We start from the raw sequence: 18,443 nt of genomic DNA, 5'->3' as shown, positions 1-18,443 counted from the left end.
GAGTTTATTATCAATATGCATTTATATGGCAAGATGTGCTTGCATTTTGACAAGGATGGAAGTGGAGATCTTAGTCATTGAGCTGCTGACTTGGTAATTTGGGAGGGACCTCAGGAGTTCTCCGGTCCAACCTCCTGCTTCAAGCAGGGCCAGTGATAGGACTTGACCAGGTTGCTCTGGGCTTTATCCTGGTAGGTCTTGAAAACCTCCAAGGACAGAGACTACACAAGCACTATGGGCAACCTGCTCTGATGCTGGGCTTTCTGCATGGGGATAAGGATTTTTCCCTGTATCCAGTCAGAATTGCTCTTGTTTTACTTTGACCATTGTCTCTTGTCTTGCTACAACTGGCTGCATCTTCTCGATGAACCTAGCTGCATCTACTCAAGACACCTCTTGTAGGTGCTGAGGGCTGTTGTAAGGTGCCCTGAAGCCACCTTTGCTTTAGAATGGACAAGCCCAGATCCTTCAGGCACTCTTCACAGGGCAAGTCCTCCAGCCCTGATCATGTTGGTGGTCTTCCTCTGGCCATTTTTCTGCCTATAATTAAATGTTTCTAAAATGTTAATGTGTGAAGCACTGCTTTTCTACTGCAAGACATATTTTTGGTTTCAAGACAGTACTGAGGAAGATATAATATGGCATTGCTGGTGCCTTTATTTAAGTTGATAAAACGATGAGCTTTATTAGAAGTAATGTTGTGTTTATTGATTTCAGCAGATTTTCTTCATCTGTAAGGATGCCACAAAATATAACCTTAAAAAACATTCACCACTTTGAAAAAGAGTTGGAAGATAATAAAAAGAGATCAGCAGTAACAACCTAAGATGATTTAAATTTAATTGGGTGTGGGGGGGTAGAAAAGTAGTATTAAAATTGTTTTCTGCACTGGCTTCATCCTTAATTGGTCATTGGAATGTTTTGTTTTGTTTTGTTTTGTTTTGTTTTTTCCTATCTAATTTCAAGTCAGGTGGCAGTACTCCACTTTTGCTGTGCATAATATCAGCATGTCTGCTCTGCCAACTATTCTCTCATCCCTGAAAATGTAAAATGCTTAATTAGTCCCAAGGGCCATTTTTGATCAGGGTGATAATCAGTTTCTTACGTTTGGCAAGTTCTCCCAGAAATCTGACACTTTCAGCTGAAAACTCCTGCACCTATCCAGTATCCCCTGCATGGTTGGATGGCCTTTGCACATCCTTATAAAAGCATTGGTGCTTGTTTTTGCAGAGAGCCCTGCCTTTTGGAAAACAAATATTTTCTGGAAAGAAAATGGCATCTTATAAGGAAGCCTATAAATGTACTGTAAGACACTGAAGTGTTCTGCCTTGAGGGATTTTCTTGACACAGGAGATTGCTCATATGCCCAAAAGAAACAGAATTTGTGGCATAGCCAATTTTCTGAGCTGTTTGCTGCTCTTTGAATTCTATCCCTTTTCCTTTTCCTTGCTGGATTTCATTGTTACCTGGCTTCCTCTTGTAAGTATCAGTGTGAAAATTCATTCTTCAATTTCAGAAACAAATTTATAACACTGTAGTGACATCTTTTCTTCCAGCGTTATGCAGCAAATAACTAATCCTGCAGCTGATATTAGAGCTTTAAGTAAAGGTATTTTCACATTACAGAATACCTATTTTGGGGGATCTGCCTAGTCTTGGTCTCCTTAATCAAAACCTGGGACTCTGAATTGGCTTTCTCCTTGTCCGAGCTCAGTACTTCCTTCTTCTTCAAAGTTGGCAAATGTACCCAAGGAATTAAAAATGAAGGGAAATTTAGTATACTTAAAAGCCAGAATATTTTGATATTTATGGGATCCACTCTCTGCATCAAAATATGTAGTTTATCACCAAATATCTAGTTTGACTTACAGAAATCTATATACAGAAATAACCTTATCTCTGCAAATTACTGCTTTTACCTATCGTGTATGTTGATACATGACGCAAATTTGACTCTTTTCTTCCTTCAGCAATTCAGCCTACTAAACATTAGTGTTGACAGGATTAATTGTGTTGCTAAAAGTGAATGGGCAGACTAACAAGGGTATACTTCACAAGTAACCTTTGATTTCCAGGGAATGGAAAAATAAATGTCCAGCTGATTGTCAAATCACAAATGTGGCTTTGCAAATGTCCTTAAATCTGTTGAGGATCTAGCACAAACTTCAGATTTCAAAGTGTAATGCCTATGCAAACTTTGAAAGCGAAACTTGCTTTTTCTCACAATAATAGTTCGGTACTTCATAGAATTAAGTCTAAAATTTCAAAATTAAGGGTTTAAGACCAGTTCTGCTAGTGAAGACAAAGAGGGGTGCTCTGTTCATTCCTAAGGTTTGGTGTATCTGCATATCATCAACAGCAGTGATTGTTTTTACTAGTAGTACACAGCCAGCACTCTCATACCTGCTTGTTTTTTCAATTCATATCTCACTTCCCTTATTCCTAAGCCAAATATGGCCATTCTAGTCAGCTTTGGTTTCAGTTTGGATTACTTATTCTAGCTGTTGTTTTTTTTGTTTGTTTGTTTATATTTTTTCTATATGCTTCCAGTATATTAGTCTTTGTAACCACAGATGCTGCAAATTAGCATTGTAGATATCTGCCATACAAAAATGTTAGAAGGATTTTTGAAGTCTGTAGTGTAGATTTTAAATATTTTATGTATTTATGTATTTATGTATTTATGTCAGTTTACTTACTCAGGATTTATCCCATAACTTAAATGCATTCTTTAATATAATGAGCACCTATTTCTAAAAGATTTCTAAAAGAAAATGAAAGGTTAAGAAGAAATTGAGGAGATCAGAGGGAGGGGGACACAGATAATGAAACAAACCTATTTGGCAGCAGACTTTCTTCTTTGATCATTTTTACCTAGCATGCTTGATCTACGTTGGCATACTTCTGTTCGGATGTAAGAGAAACAAGACAGATGAATAAATAGGGTTGCCACGTTCAGTTAACTTTGTGTATCTGAGTCAAGACCAAGCAGAAGTGATGAGTCAAAATAAACTTCTGTGGTTTTCATTCTTTCCTTTCAAATGTAGATGAAAAAAATAATTTGTACTGTTAAAGAACTGTTGTTTGTGTGTTGTTGGTTGTTTTTTTTGTTTGGTTGGTTGTGTGGTTTTTTTTGTTTGTTTGTTTGTTTTTAATTATTATTTTCCCAAAAAGTCAGTAAAAATGTGAGGTAATACACAGGACATTTGAAAGAATTCAGTTATTTCATGCTATTCAGTTCCTTTCTGACTGGTGGATTAGTAAGGAGTCTTTTTACTGCCAGGTGACATGTTATTGTAAGCCAACTCCTTTCATTTTTATTGCTTCAGGAGCTGTCTTTACCTTTCTTAATGACATTGTTATTTTATTTTTTATTCTTGGTCAGCTCCTGTTTGTATTTCTAGTGTTCAAAGTATATATTTGCCATAAACGAGTCTTCTGGTTCTAAGCAAACACATTCAAAATGCAATTCAGATGACTGACTGGAGACATAGCATTTACCTCTGTGTGAGCAACATCCTTTACCAAATTTTGTGTGTAAAATAAATGTTTCAGTTCCAGAATAAGATGAGTGATTGTAACTTTACAATTATACCAATAATGTTCAAGTATGGAAAATTTAAGGATGAGTGAAACTGGTAAAGCAAGCTCACTATCAAGCCTACTCTTATACCTGTGATAGGCTTTATTTGATTTGAATTTGCACCTGAAAAGTTTCATTGGAACTTCTTGTGAAGACTCTAATGGGTAAGAATAGTATTTTTTAAAGTTGCACAGTTATTTCCACAGTTACATTCCCACTGTTATTTCCTCTATTTCAATATTACTTCATTCCAAATTACTAATGATAAGTAAATTGTGTATCATCTCCAAAATGTGATTAGCAGGACATTGCTTTTCCCAGTCAGAAATACCTGCATTATTCCCCGAGGCTGAACACCAGCAATGGCTGGTGTTCAGCACTCTCTAATCTTCCTGAACCAACCTCTCACCAGCTGAAGGAGTTTCGTCCCAGTGAGTGTGATGAGTCAGTACGGATGCTGAAGTCTTCATCAACTCCAGCTGTTCAATGTCTGCTTATTGACTCCTTCAAACTCTCAAACTATTAGTTTTAGGGAAAACTGTGAAGACAAAGAACAGCATTTAGATTAGGTTGAACAACCACCTTGTACAAAAACAGTGTTATCTGGATTTTCTATTATGCAGTCAGACTGTATAATAGAGTTGGCTCCATTTTTTTTTTTTCACTGTATTAATATCACTTCCCATTTCCTTCTGTTACACTGGCTTTCTTTTTCCCTATAACACCCACACATAATACAACAATTTTCCAGAGTTTGTGGTTTGTGATGACTGTCATATAAACAATCACCTGTCCTCTCAAGAAGAAGATGCAGTGCTCTTAAGAAGCCTTCTGGGTTAAGTGGTACCCCATGGGAAATATTAGAACTTTCTGATGCATGAATAGCATTGGTGTGTTAGCTGCACAGTGCAAACTTCAGTGAAGAGTTTCAAATGTGTGTTTATACAACACAGTAATTTTTGTCTTTTATTTTTTTCAGGTCATTGCCATAGTTATGGATATGTTTACAGATGTCGATATTTTTAGAGAAATTGTAGAAGCATCTACAAGAGGGATTGCAGTGTATCTCCTGCTTGATGAGTCAAACTTCAGTCACTTTCTGAAAATGACAGAGAAACAAGGCTGTCAAGTTCAGAGGCTCAGGGTAAGACTTCTTGTGTTCCTGTGCTTGAACATTCGCTAGTCATTCCTCTGCAACCCAAAGAAAAGACACTATTATTCAAAACCTCATTATCAAATACTGCTATATCAAATTAACTATGAAGTATAATCTGGTAAACTCTCAGCAGAACCTTCTCTACAAATGTTATTCTCTTTAGAAAAGCTTTTATCTTTTTCGTGTGCCAAAACAAGAATGTTTGATAGAATTATGTATTTTTTCCATGTTATTTATAAAATATTTTTCCATTATTATCTCCTTAGGCATAGTACAGCTTTGAAAAACTTTGCTTCCTTTTCCTTTATGTTAAATTAACCTGCAAATAAAATCATAAAGCTTATGCAAATTGCTTGGAATAATAAATGGTATACTTCATTTCATGATCTTTTTGTTAAATGTGATTACTATTAAAATGCATTAAACTAGGGTTCTGTTTTAGTTTCTGTTTAGAAAGCACTTCTTATTATGTCTGTCTACAGCACACATTATGAGTAGGCTTACTTTTATACATTACATATGTAATTTGCCCTATAAGAAAGATAATTAAGAGAGGACTGATGTTTACATTTTTCACCCAATGTCCTGCACCACCCTACTATAGTAGGGAACAGAATGCTAACCATATGCTGCACTGACCTGACATAAATGCTTCATAAATACTTCTAGGTTTACTGTCATTGTAGATATCTCTGAAAATGTTCCAAGCACAGTACCAGAGTTTCTCTGCAAAGCCTTAAACTCTTCTGTGGCTGAACTTCCATATAGCTCCATTTGCAGTTCCTTGTTTCTTAACTAGTAGTGCCATGTTTACTCCTGGCAAAAATATCTCAGAAGCTCTTCTTACAATTTTAAGAACCCAGTCTGAAAAATAGATGGAGGTAGAGTGTTTTTGTGAGTATAAAGAAGGCTTTTTTCTTAAAGTTTTGGAAAAACCTGTATTTTATACCAAGTTTTGCTCTGGAGTGTTGACTTAGGCCCTTGAAAGTATTACCAAACCACTTCCCATATTTATTTCTGATGTGGGGGATTTGAGCATGTGGGATTGCCCTCTACTGGCCTAATACACAAAGCTATGGGAATTTTTGAAAAGAAAATGCCACAAATATTGTGGGTCTGTAGACCCTGGTAGTAATTGCCCTCATGAAGTCAGTATTTGGCAGTACACTGGAACTTCAGACACCATTGTTTCCCAATAACTTGGGTTAACTTTGCCATAAATGCTGATAAAAACAGAGTACATTTCTTTTTAATGACATGAGTTTTATCCTGCCAATGTAAAAGAAATTAGGAGTATTTTTTTCAAGCTCTATCTTGAAAAATGTGGTAATATGCATTTTCAAACTGATTCTGTGCAATATGTATCTATAGCTGTTTCTAACTTTTGGGAGTGATTTGGAGGTTTTCATTTTACTGTTGTTTTATAGACCTACAGGCATTTACACTGTGGTTGAAAGAACTTGTGTACATACATTACAGTGGATTTGGTATGGATTTGGTATGGGTTGGAGAGTTCAGATTTGGCCTCTTTAGTGACGTTATTCTTTATGTGTTTCTGTTCTGTAACAATGGGAGAAACATTTTTACACTGAAAGGTTTGCTTGGAATGCTTCAAGGTTTATCAGAAAATGAAAAATATATGCCAAAGATCTAAACAGTAATCCTGTTGTGTGCAGGGTTTCCTGTTCAGCTTGTGGTAAAGCTCTTCAGGCTTCTCATCCAGGTGCTACTCCCAGTGACTGTTGCTCTAAGAATAAAAGCTTCCTACTCCCACAGTAATTATCCTGTGTCTTTCTTCAGGATGAAGGGAAGCCACTGGTGACTGTGAAAGAGCAGTCAATACTTTGGCAAGGTTTCTGTCTCTTTTTTTTCATTGCCTTGGTGCTTCATTGCCTTTTTGTGCTTTTGGCCCTCCTCTCCTCTTCAGTGAAAGCAAGAAGAGGACAGATGTAAGGATATATTTCTTCTTCCTCAAAATGTAGCAACAGCAGCACTGGCCTTGTTATTCTCTGGCATGATTTGGTTCAGTCTTGAGTATGGCAGACATTCTTCATCTTGTGCACTCATGAGGAGGAGTCACTCTCAAGCCTTTATGACTTAGTCAATATACTCACTGGCTCTTTATCTCTTCCTTTGAATCAGTAAAAAATTAAATGCTGTAATGAGAGAGACTGTATTTTCGAATTCAGATTTACAATTCAGTGGTCTTCTATATGGAAAAAAGAGGATTTATTTGTAAATAAATGTACATTAAATGTCTCATATGTAGTGCAAATCCATACCAGGGCATGTTTCCATCTTTTTTTGAAAGAGTATATACTGAAGGTATTGATAGACTATGTATTATGTGACTATGATGTGAATTCTATACGGAAGAATATGACAACTTGAATTTACTAGGAGCTTTTCCAGTCTCTTTTACAACATTTCTTCTCATGGGTTGGTTTTTACTTAAAGTTCATCTTAACATCATCAGTGGAACTCAACTCAAATACGTAATTCCTTTCCTGTACTCTCCCATTTCTCTTTCCCCATTTTCAATTTAATTTATCTGTTTACTGACTGTCCTACATTTCCCCTATTAGCTAATGTATTTCTCTTTCTTTCTTTTCTCTATCTAAACTTCTATTTATTAACTTTGTCACCAGTCAGACTTGCTGTTTGGTGAGTAACTCCTTTTCATTGAAAGATGAAGAGTCAGTACAGATTATGACTTTTTTCAGGTACTTTTTCAAAAAAATAATTGCTAATTTTTTTCTAGAGATTTCTTTTTTCTGCTGCTGACAGATGCTGCAGCAAACAGTGAGATAGATTTGCACTGCAAAACACAGCACTGAGACGGCAATCCCTAGTATCACCAGAATGCTTAAGCTATAACTTCATTTTTGATTACAAACAGTGAACCAATGTAGAAAATGCTGTTTAATACTCAAGAAGAAAACCAAGTTCCCTGGCTGATAACACATCTTAGTGTTTTATTTGATATGAGTTGTGGCATGTGGTAGAGGCTCCGTACTCTGCAGAAACTTATTTTTACTTCTCTGGAAATTATGAAGAGTCATCTTGCTACAGGATATATTGAAAGCAATTTGGCAGGAACTGTTTACCCCCTGATAGTCTTCTCAGTATTTATAGTTAATGGGAAATATGAGAAAATAGTACCAGTAAAGAATTGATTTTACTTTCCTTTTGTGAAGTCTACTCCCAAATACACATGCTTAAATGCACAGTAGTCATTGAACCTGCTTGGAAGTAGTGACAGAACGTAGCTGGAAAGCTACTTTGCATTTGCACAGCAACTACTATCTTGTAGTGAGAACAGAGGCCTAGGATAACAGATAATACTAGTAATAATGAACAATATGAGAAATGCGACTTATTTTTCTTTAAAGTTGCTAGGCTAAGTATTAGATGGACATTCATTCTCTTCTTTATGTACTTCTTGACAGCAAGTACAGGGTGAGTAACTGAATGCTGATAAAAACAGACTTTACAAATAAAAAGAGCTGAAATGAAATGTTTGAGATCAGTGTATTCACTGTTCTTATCTATCACATTGGGGATTTTTTAATGATGAAAATAAATGTTTAATCTTGAATTATACTTCCACATTTTAAATTGTGGTTATGTGGTTATCTCGGGGAAGATAGTCAGCTGCACAGTCACACATAAAAAGAGAAGTTAGAGCTTGTTTCCTGTTCATCGTTTAGCTGTCATTTCATTGGATAGCTCTGATGGCCATCCTCAATCTGCAGCTCAGACAGTGGATGTTTAAACATCAGGAATGCAAACAGTCCCTGAGTCCTACAATCAGTTCTTGGAGGAGGGAGAAAATCCCATGTTTGGCTTCACAAACCTGCTAAAATATCAAGTCCTCAATTAAATTACTCCCCATACGTATCCACTAGCAGTCACTTTCAAAAACAGTTTACAGGACCAGACAGACTTTCCATTTGACTTGCTACAGTTGATCTCACAAACTGTTGCGTGTCCTCTCAGGATAGCTTCCTCTCAAGGAATTCTTTCCTCTCAATTCCTTCTTAATGTGTGGATTTGTTTGTTCCAGCTGCCCAAGATTTTCTCTCAAGATTCATAAGTGAATTAATTATTGCTTTATACACCATGATGCTGATTACTGATCACTTCTGTATTGATTAGTGACAGTTTTTTTTTAGTGCTGTTAGCATGGCAGTCCTGTAGCCATGATACAACCAAGGATACAATCAAGTAGGAAGGAGAAGCCCAGCATTTCATACAAAATGGGGCTTGCGATTATGTGTGTACTAATCTTAAGCGGAACATATTGTTCTTTTATGTTCTCAAAAATAGTACGCATTTTGGGAGATTATTCAAAGGATGCATCCTTGGCAACTAATTAGAAGGTCTGAAGTAAGTGAAGAATGCCAGATGAGCTGTGGAGGAAGAGGAAGTGTTACATGAGAACAGTGAGCGTGATCTCTGGCACATGCCTTCATAATGCCATGTTCCCATCTTTAAGTGCATGACATACTGAGACAGGGAAAGATTTGGCAGGATTAAGGAAGCAGGACAGAAATGCTGCAGGAGGAATAATACTGCAGAAGAGAAGGAAAACTGAAGATAACAGAGGAAACAGTAACTAAGATGTTTTAAAAAAACAGCAATTTAATGTGAATTGTATTTTTTTTGAGGGTTTAGAGCCTACTTGAAGTTATATTTTAACTTATGAGTACCTAAGGAAAAGTTTCTTTATACAGTACAGTAAATTGAAAACCGTTAGCTTTGCCTGTGCCTACAGCATTCCAGACTCCTAAATGATATTCTGTCCAATACCCACCGGGCCTTATCTCAGTAAGATTTGATGGGTTCAGCTGGCATGTCATTAGGTCAACGTTATCTGTTATAGTTATTTGAAAATGTATAAACTGAATTTCAAGTGACCATCAAACTATGACATAAATATATTATAATGTAAATATAAAGCAGACATACAAATGCAGTTAAATGATATAATTGATCTAAATACTTAATCATTGAAGTAAATGTAAAATTAATAAGTAATTCACAATCTTAATTTTTAGTAAATAAGGACTTACTATTGTGATAATCTTTAGAATAGGGCAATTTTTTTCTTCTTTTTAAGTTATTTACTATTTACGCACTACTTAACTTATGAAAAAAACAAGCTTGTTATTTAACTACTTCTTTCTGCCAAAGTAGCTGGTAGGGAAAGAATAGTTTTCTGCACTGGAATTGGCTTGTTAAAAGTTCAACAGTACTGGAAAAGCAGGAAAAATGAATTTGTTCTTTTAGATTCCAAGTTAAAAATCAAAGTAGTGAGAACCTGAAGGACTGTGGCGGTTTTACCCTGCTGGACAGCTTAGCTCCAGCACAAGTGCTCTCTCACTCCCCATCCTCAAAGGGAAAGGGGAAGAAAATATGATGGAAAGGGCTCAAGGGCTAAGATAAGGACAGGGAGATCACTCAACAATTATTGTCATGGGCAAAACAGACTCAGCATAATGAGGTTGATATAATTTATTACCTATCACTAAGAGACTAGAACATCGAGAAATAAAGGAAACTAAAAACACCTCACTTCCCACCCAACCTACCCTCTTCTACCTCCTCCCCCCAAGCACCACAGGGGAACAGGGCAATGGTGGCTGTGGTCCATCCCTGACACTTCGTCTCCGCTGTTCCTTCATGGTCACTCTCTGCCCCTGCTCCCCATGGGGTCCCTCCCACAGGATGCCGTCCTTCCCAAACTGATCCTGCAGGGGCTGCACACAGGCAGCAGTTCTTCAGGAACTGCTCCCACATGGCTCTGTACCACAGGGTCCATCCCCGAGCAGCAAACTGCTCCAGCACAGGTCCCCCACATGTGGGTGGCAGCTCCCCCCAGACCCCCTGCTCCTTTGTCCCCAGACCCCCTGCTCCTTTGTGGGCTCCTCTCCATGGGCTGCAGCTCCGGCCCGGGGCCTGCTCCTGTCGGGGCTTTCCATGGGCAGAAGCTTCCTCCAGGCCACATCCACCTGCTCCACTGGGGGCTCCTCCAGGGGCTGCAGCGTGGAGATCTGCTCCATGTGGGACCCATGGGCTGCAGGGGGACAGCCTGCTCCACCAGAGGCCTCTCCACGGGCCTCAGGGAAACTGCTGCTGTGTGCCTGGAGCACCTCCTGCCCTCCATCTGCACTGACCTTGGCGTCTGCAGGGCTGCTTCTCACTCCTCACTCTCCCAGTTGCTGTTGTGCAGCAGGTTGTTTGTTTGTTTGTTTGTTTGTTTGTTTGTTTTTCCCTTTCTTAAATCTGCTCTCCCAGAGGCACAAGCAACTTTGCTTATTATCTTGGCTCTGGCCAGCAGCAGGTCCCTTTGGAGCCAGCTGAAACTGACCCTTATCTAACATGGGGCAGTTGCTGGACTCTTCTCACAGAGGCCACCCCTGCAGCTCCCTGCTACCAAAATCTTGCAATGTTAACCCAATACATGGACACAATGCAAGACAGTGAAAGGTGGTTGCAGTTAGAGATGCAGTTAAAGAGACAAAAAATTAGCCTCCAATGTAGTAATGCAGAATGGGTTGTTATTGTTATTCTTGTTTTAACTTTTTCTGAAAATAATCTAGGTATTCATCTATATTTTCACTGAACCCAAGTACTTTTAAACTTTACAGGACTACTAGATAACACCTATGTATTGAATCAACTTGATGCAGCAAATTAAGAGATAAACTTTATGTTTCTTGCACACTTTTAAGACATTTAGGTCACAATTTTTATTATTTTTAAATGCTGTCTTTGTACATTTTCACTGAATTGTATTTTTTGTTCAAACAGCTTGAAAAAAATGCTATGTTAAAACTCATCTAACAAATTTAAAGAACTTGAACAGCTTGAGTCAAACTACACCTTGCCAACTCAGCAGTTCTTATGTGCAAGTTTTGCTTCTTTGAATTATATGTCTTTAGATAAAAGAAAAAAAAAATAAGCCACAAACAATAAAATATATAGGGTTTTAGAAAGGATGTGTTACTTGGAAATATTTATCATTTCATACGGATTTTGTCCTAATTTTTGGAATTTTCTGTTTGGAGAGAGTTCAGTGGACTGTAGTAGAGACTACAGTTATAACTCCTGCAATCTGAGTTTATGCTGTACGGTCTGATCCATTCTACTTCATAAACAGATCTAATCCATTTCCTGTACCTGGACTTTACAGAGCACACTTGCTGTGATTTTCAGCCTTTCCTTGTAGCAGCAGAATTTGGGGCAGATATGAACCTTGGCAGTTAATGAATAGTCACAAGAAACGAGTTATTTCTGTATTCAGAAGTCTTATATTCCACTATTTCTGTATATACAGTTTAGGCAACAATCATATAGATTCTGTTTTCTTACTGCCAATGCTAAATTACACACTTCACTCCAACTGGAATACTTGTAAATTACCACAAATTAACATCACTAGAACACATATTTCAAGGCTAGAAACCACAGTAAATGTTGTGGTCATTCACAGATGTATTCCAAGCTCTTTTTATGTCTTGTGAAGCATTTTGTATCCAACAGTTACAGGAGGTAGATGGTGTAGGTTGGTTTGTGTTGAACATAAATTTTCTTTTTGTTATAAATAAACACCTTTCTGTAACAATTTATGATGAATGCTATTATATTTTTTTTCTGTATTCATATAAGAAATTTTTGAAATTTATTATTAGTACAGTACAAAAGGTTTGTTTACACTTGTTTTGAATTGTTCTTTTGCTAAGAGCTTAAAAAAAAAACAAGGGACACTAAAGCAAAAAAAGATAACTTAAGTCATTCAGAACTGCCTGTGCAGAAAAGATACTGGCTCAGCTGAGGCAACTTCATTAACAGTTTGGGAGAAAAACTAACCACATTTTTGGGTTCCATCATGGCAAATTTCCTCAGTAGAATTTACTGAGTTTGCATGAGTAAAACAGAAAGCTTATGGATAGAGTTTGGAATTCAAGCCTAACTGCTTTGTAGGGATTGTACTAGCTATACATGCTGTGATAGCATCTCCAGATTTAGAAATGTAATTGATCCCATGCTGGAAAGCCAATTGAGAAATCTTTGTGGTGATGGAACTGCAAGGCATTCTGGGGCCAGGTGATATCTTTTGATAGACCATCTCAGAGTGAAATATCTATGTTTGTAGATACACTACTCTTATTCAATTAAAAGAAGTGATACTGGTGCTTTAGATGTTATTTCTGACTCGCTGAGTTGCTCGGAAATCATATATAGTATATAAGATGCTAAAAAGATTTTTTTCACTACTAAATCTCTTTCTCTTGTCAAAGTCCTCTTGTGCCAGAGCCTCATTTCTGAGAGTGATGGGTATGGAAAAGGGGAAATTCATTTTTCCAAGGCCTAGGAAATTTCATCATTCTTGAAGACAAAGCAATAACTTGCCATATTGGGTCCCCAGGGGACAGGTTTGATTAGAATTTATTGTCCTGCAGAATTTACTGGTATGCAATAATGTAATTCCTACTGTACCTCTGACATTTAAAGCCCTGGATGCTAAATGTAGAATATAGTGTACCAATTAAAGTATTTCAATTATCTTTTTCAGAACATGAGGGTGCGGACAGTAAAAGGACAAGATTACTATTCTAAAACAGGAGCAAAATTCCATGGAAAAATGGAACAAAAATTTCTTCTGGTTGACTGTAAGAAAGTCATATACGGTTCTTACAGGTAAGATCAGTCACTGAGGTGCCCATAGAAAACGTGTGATCTCAGAATTTTGCCTATTGCAAAATATATTTTTTCTATTTCTGAAAATTATTCCAGGAAACTCCATGGGCAAATTTGATTTATCTTTCCAGTAATCTATCAAGTTGTCATAGATACTTAATGATAGATAACATAACATGTTGCCAAATTTTGAGGTCCCCTCGTAATTTTTCATAAGTAAGAAATAAAGTATATAGCTTTTGATTTAGGCAAAGTTTTGGAGAAAAGAGAGAAAAATACCAATTTGTTTAATATAGAACTATTCTTGTTTAAAAGTAACTCCAAAAAAGGCTACCAAAGTATTTCATAAGCTCTCTTGGATGGTTTATCCTTGTAGTAATCTTCTAAAGCTAAAACTGTAGACTAGCTTTATAGCATTCTGCATGGTCAAATTCAGAATTGTCAAAAATAGTCTATATTTGGTTAAGCTTTATTTTATTTTATTTTATTTTATTTTATTTTATTTTATTTTATTTTATTTTATTTATTTTCCATTTTATTTCCAGTATATTTGCACAAAGCATAGGTCAGAAGAACTTGCATCTTTGCAGAGCTGGAAAAAAATAGGTTAAAGCAGGGGCAGTTTTATCTCACACATTATTAAATACATGTGTTCTTTTCATGGTATGCTTCTCTCTCTTGGTCTACTGAATTAATTTCTGCCAGCCTAATGCTTGGGTGCCAGATCCACAGCTGCTGATTATTGTAGATTTCAACTACTTTAAGCTTTTGAAAATCTGTCTCTTTATCTCCTCTGAGAACTGAGCAGCCCCAAATTCAGATTGATGGGTATAAATGGTAGTGAGGTAAGTGACAAGTTCATAAATGAGTCAGTGTAAGAGAGTCCAGAGAGTCTGCCTGCTTTGACATCTACACACAGTGTTAGAGTCTGTGAGAATGTGATAGTTTTTCTCATTTCATTTTGAAAAATAACACTGCTTTAAGATCTAGCACAGAAGCTGGAATCATGAACTTCCGTAGAAATTAAACTTGCTTTGAAAAAGAATCTAGTGATTTATAACAGGAAAAAGAAAGAAACAGGAAAAAAATGTGTTATGTTTTAATTTAATTTCAGCACAGTATTATTTCCTAAAAAAAAAAAAAAAAAAAAAAAGGCAAAACAAATACAATGAAATCAGCAAATTATTTATGTGACTACAACAAACCTTCATCACATACAGAAGACAAATGCAAAGTTCAAGTTCATTGATTTCATTTCATTTTTTCACTTACTTTTCTTCACATGAAATAAGGGTCATAGGACAGATTTTTTTGTTTGGTGTAATCTACAAATTACATGGTTTCAACACCATGATATCAGGATTTTTGAAACATCCTGAATGTACTTGTTAATGTATTTTATCTCATTTTGTAGCTATAAAGTAGTTATAGCTACTTATCTTTGAGCATGTGTTCAGCCTTTATAAGTATGGTAGAAAAGAGGAAAACTTCCTTTATCAGGATACAGTACACTGCAGTTAATAGAAAAATTAATATCCAAGCTGGTGTGCATGGTAGAAAACGTAAACTGTTTAACAGTTTTGAGGTGCATCTTTTTGAGAATGTGTTTAGATTGAAGTTTATTCATACCTGTGGAAACAGTTCTGTGTATTATTTCATACATACTTTTTTCACAACTTAACCACGCATTGTCTCTGATTTAGGAGTGGGTCTAGTCAATTCTGGCTTAGTCTTTGTAGAGGTAATTTTGCACCATTAGGTATTTGATGTTGCGCACTTGTGAATACCTTTTTCCAATATCCCCTGTTTATAAGAGCAATTAAGTAGTTATAGACCCAGTCTTGCTCCCCCTGAAAGCAGAGGAAGTCTGCCACTGAGTTCAAATTGTATTAGATTAGACCTTTCAAATCCAAATGACATGAATCATGCCATAATTTATTAATTAAGAAAGTATTTGTGCCAAATCCAAGTGTGTGTGAAAACTTTCTTTTTTTTTTTTTTCCCATCAAGAAGGTCCAGTGAAATACATTAGTTCAAAAGAACTGTTTCTAATGGTCATTTGTTCTTCTTACAGCTTTATGTGGTCTTTTGAAAAAACCAACCTCAGTATGGTTCAAGTTATCACAGGACAGCTGGTTGAATCCTTTGATGAAGAATTCAGGACACTGTATGCTCGTTCTTCTGTTCCTAGTTCATTTGCCCCAGAATTAGTGCGGGTTAACAGTCGCAGGACACTCTGGGATAATGACACGTACCAACACTCAGTGTCTTCCTTAGCTTCAGTTTCTAGCCAAAGAAACCTTTTTGGCAGGCAAGACAAGCTTCACAATTTAGATCCTGTGTATCTGAAAACTCGAGGAAGATATGCAGTGAATGAAATAGATAAATTTGGATTGAGAAATCAAGCCTATAATAAGCAACCATTTCATCCAGGTTTTAATATGCAAAATCCAATCCAGCAGTATCAACCTAGTGAAAAAAATGAGCATTGGAAGAGGCATAGTTACGCTGGGGAGAAGCCAGAAAGGACACCTTACCTATTGCTCAACAGGGCTATTAATAGAGCCAATAATCCACTGAATACTTGGAAAATGCCATCTGATAGCCTTAGTATTGTGTCTTCGTTACGAGGAGGATATGCAAATAACTGCAATCCACCCCAACAAAGTTTCGCTGATCAGTTTTCACGACCAAAGGTAAATCTTGCAGAAAGAAATTCAATTGTGAGGAGGTCTTTTAATGGGACAGATCATCAAATCCGCCATCTACAGCAAAGGATGCCGACCCTAGAACACACAACGAAATCATTCCTACGTAACTGGCGAATTAAGTCATACTTAAATGACCAATCTGACTATCCAGTGGAGTCTAATGGGTCAGCCTTGGGTGACAGATATGATAGCTATGACACAGCTGAAAATATTAAAGCTCATGCCCTGTACTCTCATTCTCGCTTACGATCGTCATTGGTGTTTCAGCCAACTTTACCCGAACAGCAGGAGGTAAGCAGCTGTGCAAGTTCTTCAAATTCAACTATAATTGGGTCAGAGGGAAGTGCAACACCTAAAGGGACATCAAATCATGCACCAAGTGTGGAAAATGGAACAGACAATACTTTAGAAGAGCTTAGCACAAATGTCCAACTTAAATCAGAGGCACCAAAAAACCACAGAATTCATACTGCAGACAACAGAAAACCTATGGTAAATTCACATGCAGCAGGGGACCCACCTATCTACTTATACGCAACCCTCTGTGCCGACAAACATGCAGAAAATCTGAAGAACGTTCAAAATGAAAATATACTTAAAAGGAGAAGCTTTCCCATGTTTAATTCAAAGTCCATATTAGACCCTGGTGCAGACAAGCATGCATCCAGTTATGTTTACAGCACATTGAACAGGCATAGGCTTAAGCAGCCAGTTAGTCCAAAACTTCCAGAAGACACTCTGAAGAGCTCTAAAAGTTTGCATAGTGTGACAAACCATTTGCCACAGGAGGAAAAGAACCTCAAAGGAGAGCTGAAGAGCCCAACTGCTACCAAGGCAATCTCTATGGCTGTTCTTGCTGAAGCGAGCAAAGAGGAGTCTAGTAGGGATTGCACATCAAAGAAAGAAAGTAAGAACTCCCCAAGTTTTCTAAAGAAAGGATCCCAGAAACTGCGGTCACTTCTTAATCTCACACCAGACAAGAAGGAAATCTTGTCAAAAAACAAAGGTCCTGCCTTTTATAGAATGTGTAGTAGTTCTGACACTTTGGTTTCCGAAGAAGAGAATCAAAAACCAAAGATCTCTGAAAATAAGACAGATTCTTCCCCAAGAAGAAAGAGAAACACATCAAATTCCCAAGGTAGCTTGAACAGAAGTAAAGAAGATGTTGCTGCAAGCCCATCAAAGTCTCCAAAGTCTCCTAAATCACCAAAGCCTCAAAAACCTCCATCTGATGAAAGCAATAAAAAGTGTCCTGTCTTGTGCCCCCTTGAAAGTAAGTTCATAGAAACTGCAGGAGATGCATCTACCCCAAGATTTAATACAGAACAGATTCAATATCAAGATGTAAAGGAAACTACCACAAATACTACCCCTGAAAGTCCTGCTGTTTGTGCTCTACAAAGAGCAAGTTCAATGACACCACCACAACTGGCAAGCTCAAAACATCAAGAGGAGCTAAGATCTCGTTTGAGTGAAAGGCGTGTTTATAGTCGCTTTGAGCCATTCTGTAAGATGGAAAATCCTAGTCAACTTGTAGGAAATTTACCAAATAGTTCACATCTTCCAGATATCAAAAGCAAGACCTTAGGAAATAACTATGGCAGGAGTAATCACCTGGTCAGCTACAACTCAACTGCTTATCATCCACTGCAGCCTAATGAAAATAAACTGAGGGGATTTATGCAAAAGTTTGGGAACTTCCTACACAAAAACAAATAAAACTTCTGTTGATTATGTTGAAATACAGCAAGAGTAGCAAAGCTGTACGTTCTTAACTGGATAAGACTGACAAGCAACTTTTGTAGAGCTTACTTGGGTTTCTTCAGGGTTTAGGACATTTGAATGAATGTACATACTTTTACATAATTATTCTAGAATTATTATGCTTAAGTCTACAGAAATTCTGTGTCCAGAAGATATCTCAAGAAAGTTGTTTATAGTGTTTATATTGTAAGATTACTTTTATACATTTTCCTTTTGAAGAAAGTATGTGCTGGTAAAAAAAGATGGAGAGTGTTTTTAAACTTCAAATAATACTTTTTCTTAAGATTTGCCCTTTAAAAATAAGATAGCACTAGGAATAGTGGCTTGCATCTTTTCAGTGTTTATATACTTTTTCAAATGTTAAACACAAATGTTAATGCATTGCATGTTACTTAACTTCAAACTCATTTTGAAACCCTCTTTTAGATTCCATCTTGGTAATAATTTACCCCTTAGCATTTATTGAAATGTTTAGGCAGCAGATGGATATTACTTTATTGAATTTTCCATGTAATATGATATT

The 18,443-nt window shown here is 36.8% G+C and overlaps 1 protein-coding gene across 1 annotated transcript in view; it reads left to right on the top strand.

Annotated features, from left to right (window-relative positions):
* FAM83B (family with sequence similarity 83 member B) overlaps positions 1 to 17,875 on the top strand; it is a gene marked incomplete at both ends in the record, with an annotated part of 44,709 nt that extends 26,834 nt beyond the window's left edge. The window contains 3 exons of the mRNA XM_084283639.1: positions 4,563 to 4,727; positions 13,321 to 13,445; positions 15,520 to 17,875. Of these exons, the coding sequence (XP_084139765.1) occupies positions 4,563 to 4,727; positions 13,321 to 13,445; positions 15,520 to 17,875 (2,646 nt within the window). The remainder of the gene's footprint in view (positions 1 to 4,562; positions 4,728 to 13,320; positions 13,446 to 15,519) is intronic.
* Positions 17,876 to 18,443: the final 568 nt, after the last annotated feature.

Source organism: Netta rufina (assembly GCF_964035555.1).
Source record: "Netta rufina genome assembly, chromosome: 3".
Taxonomy (NCBI): Eukaryota; Metazoa; Chordata; class Aves; order Anseriformes; family Anatidae; genus Netta; species Netta rufina.
The sequence above is the reverse complement of the archived record's forward strand: the minus strand, read 5'-3'. Positions and strand labels throughout refer to the sequence as shown.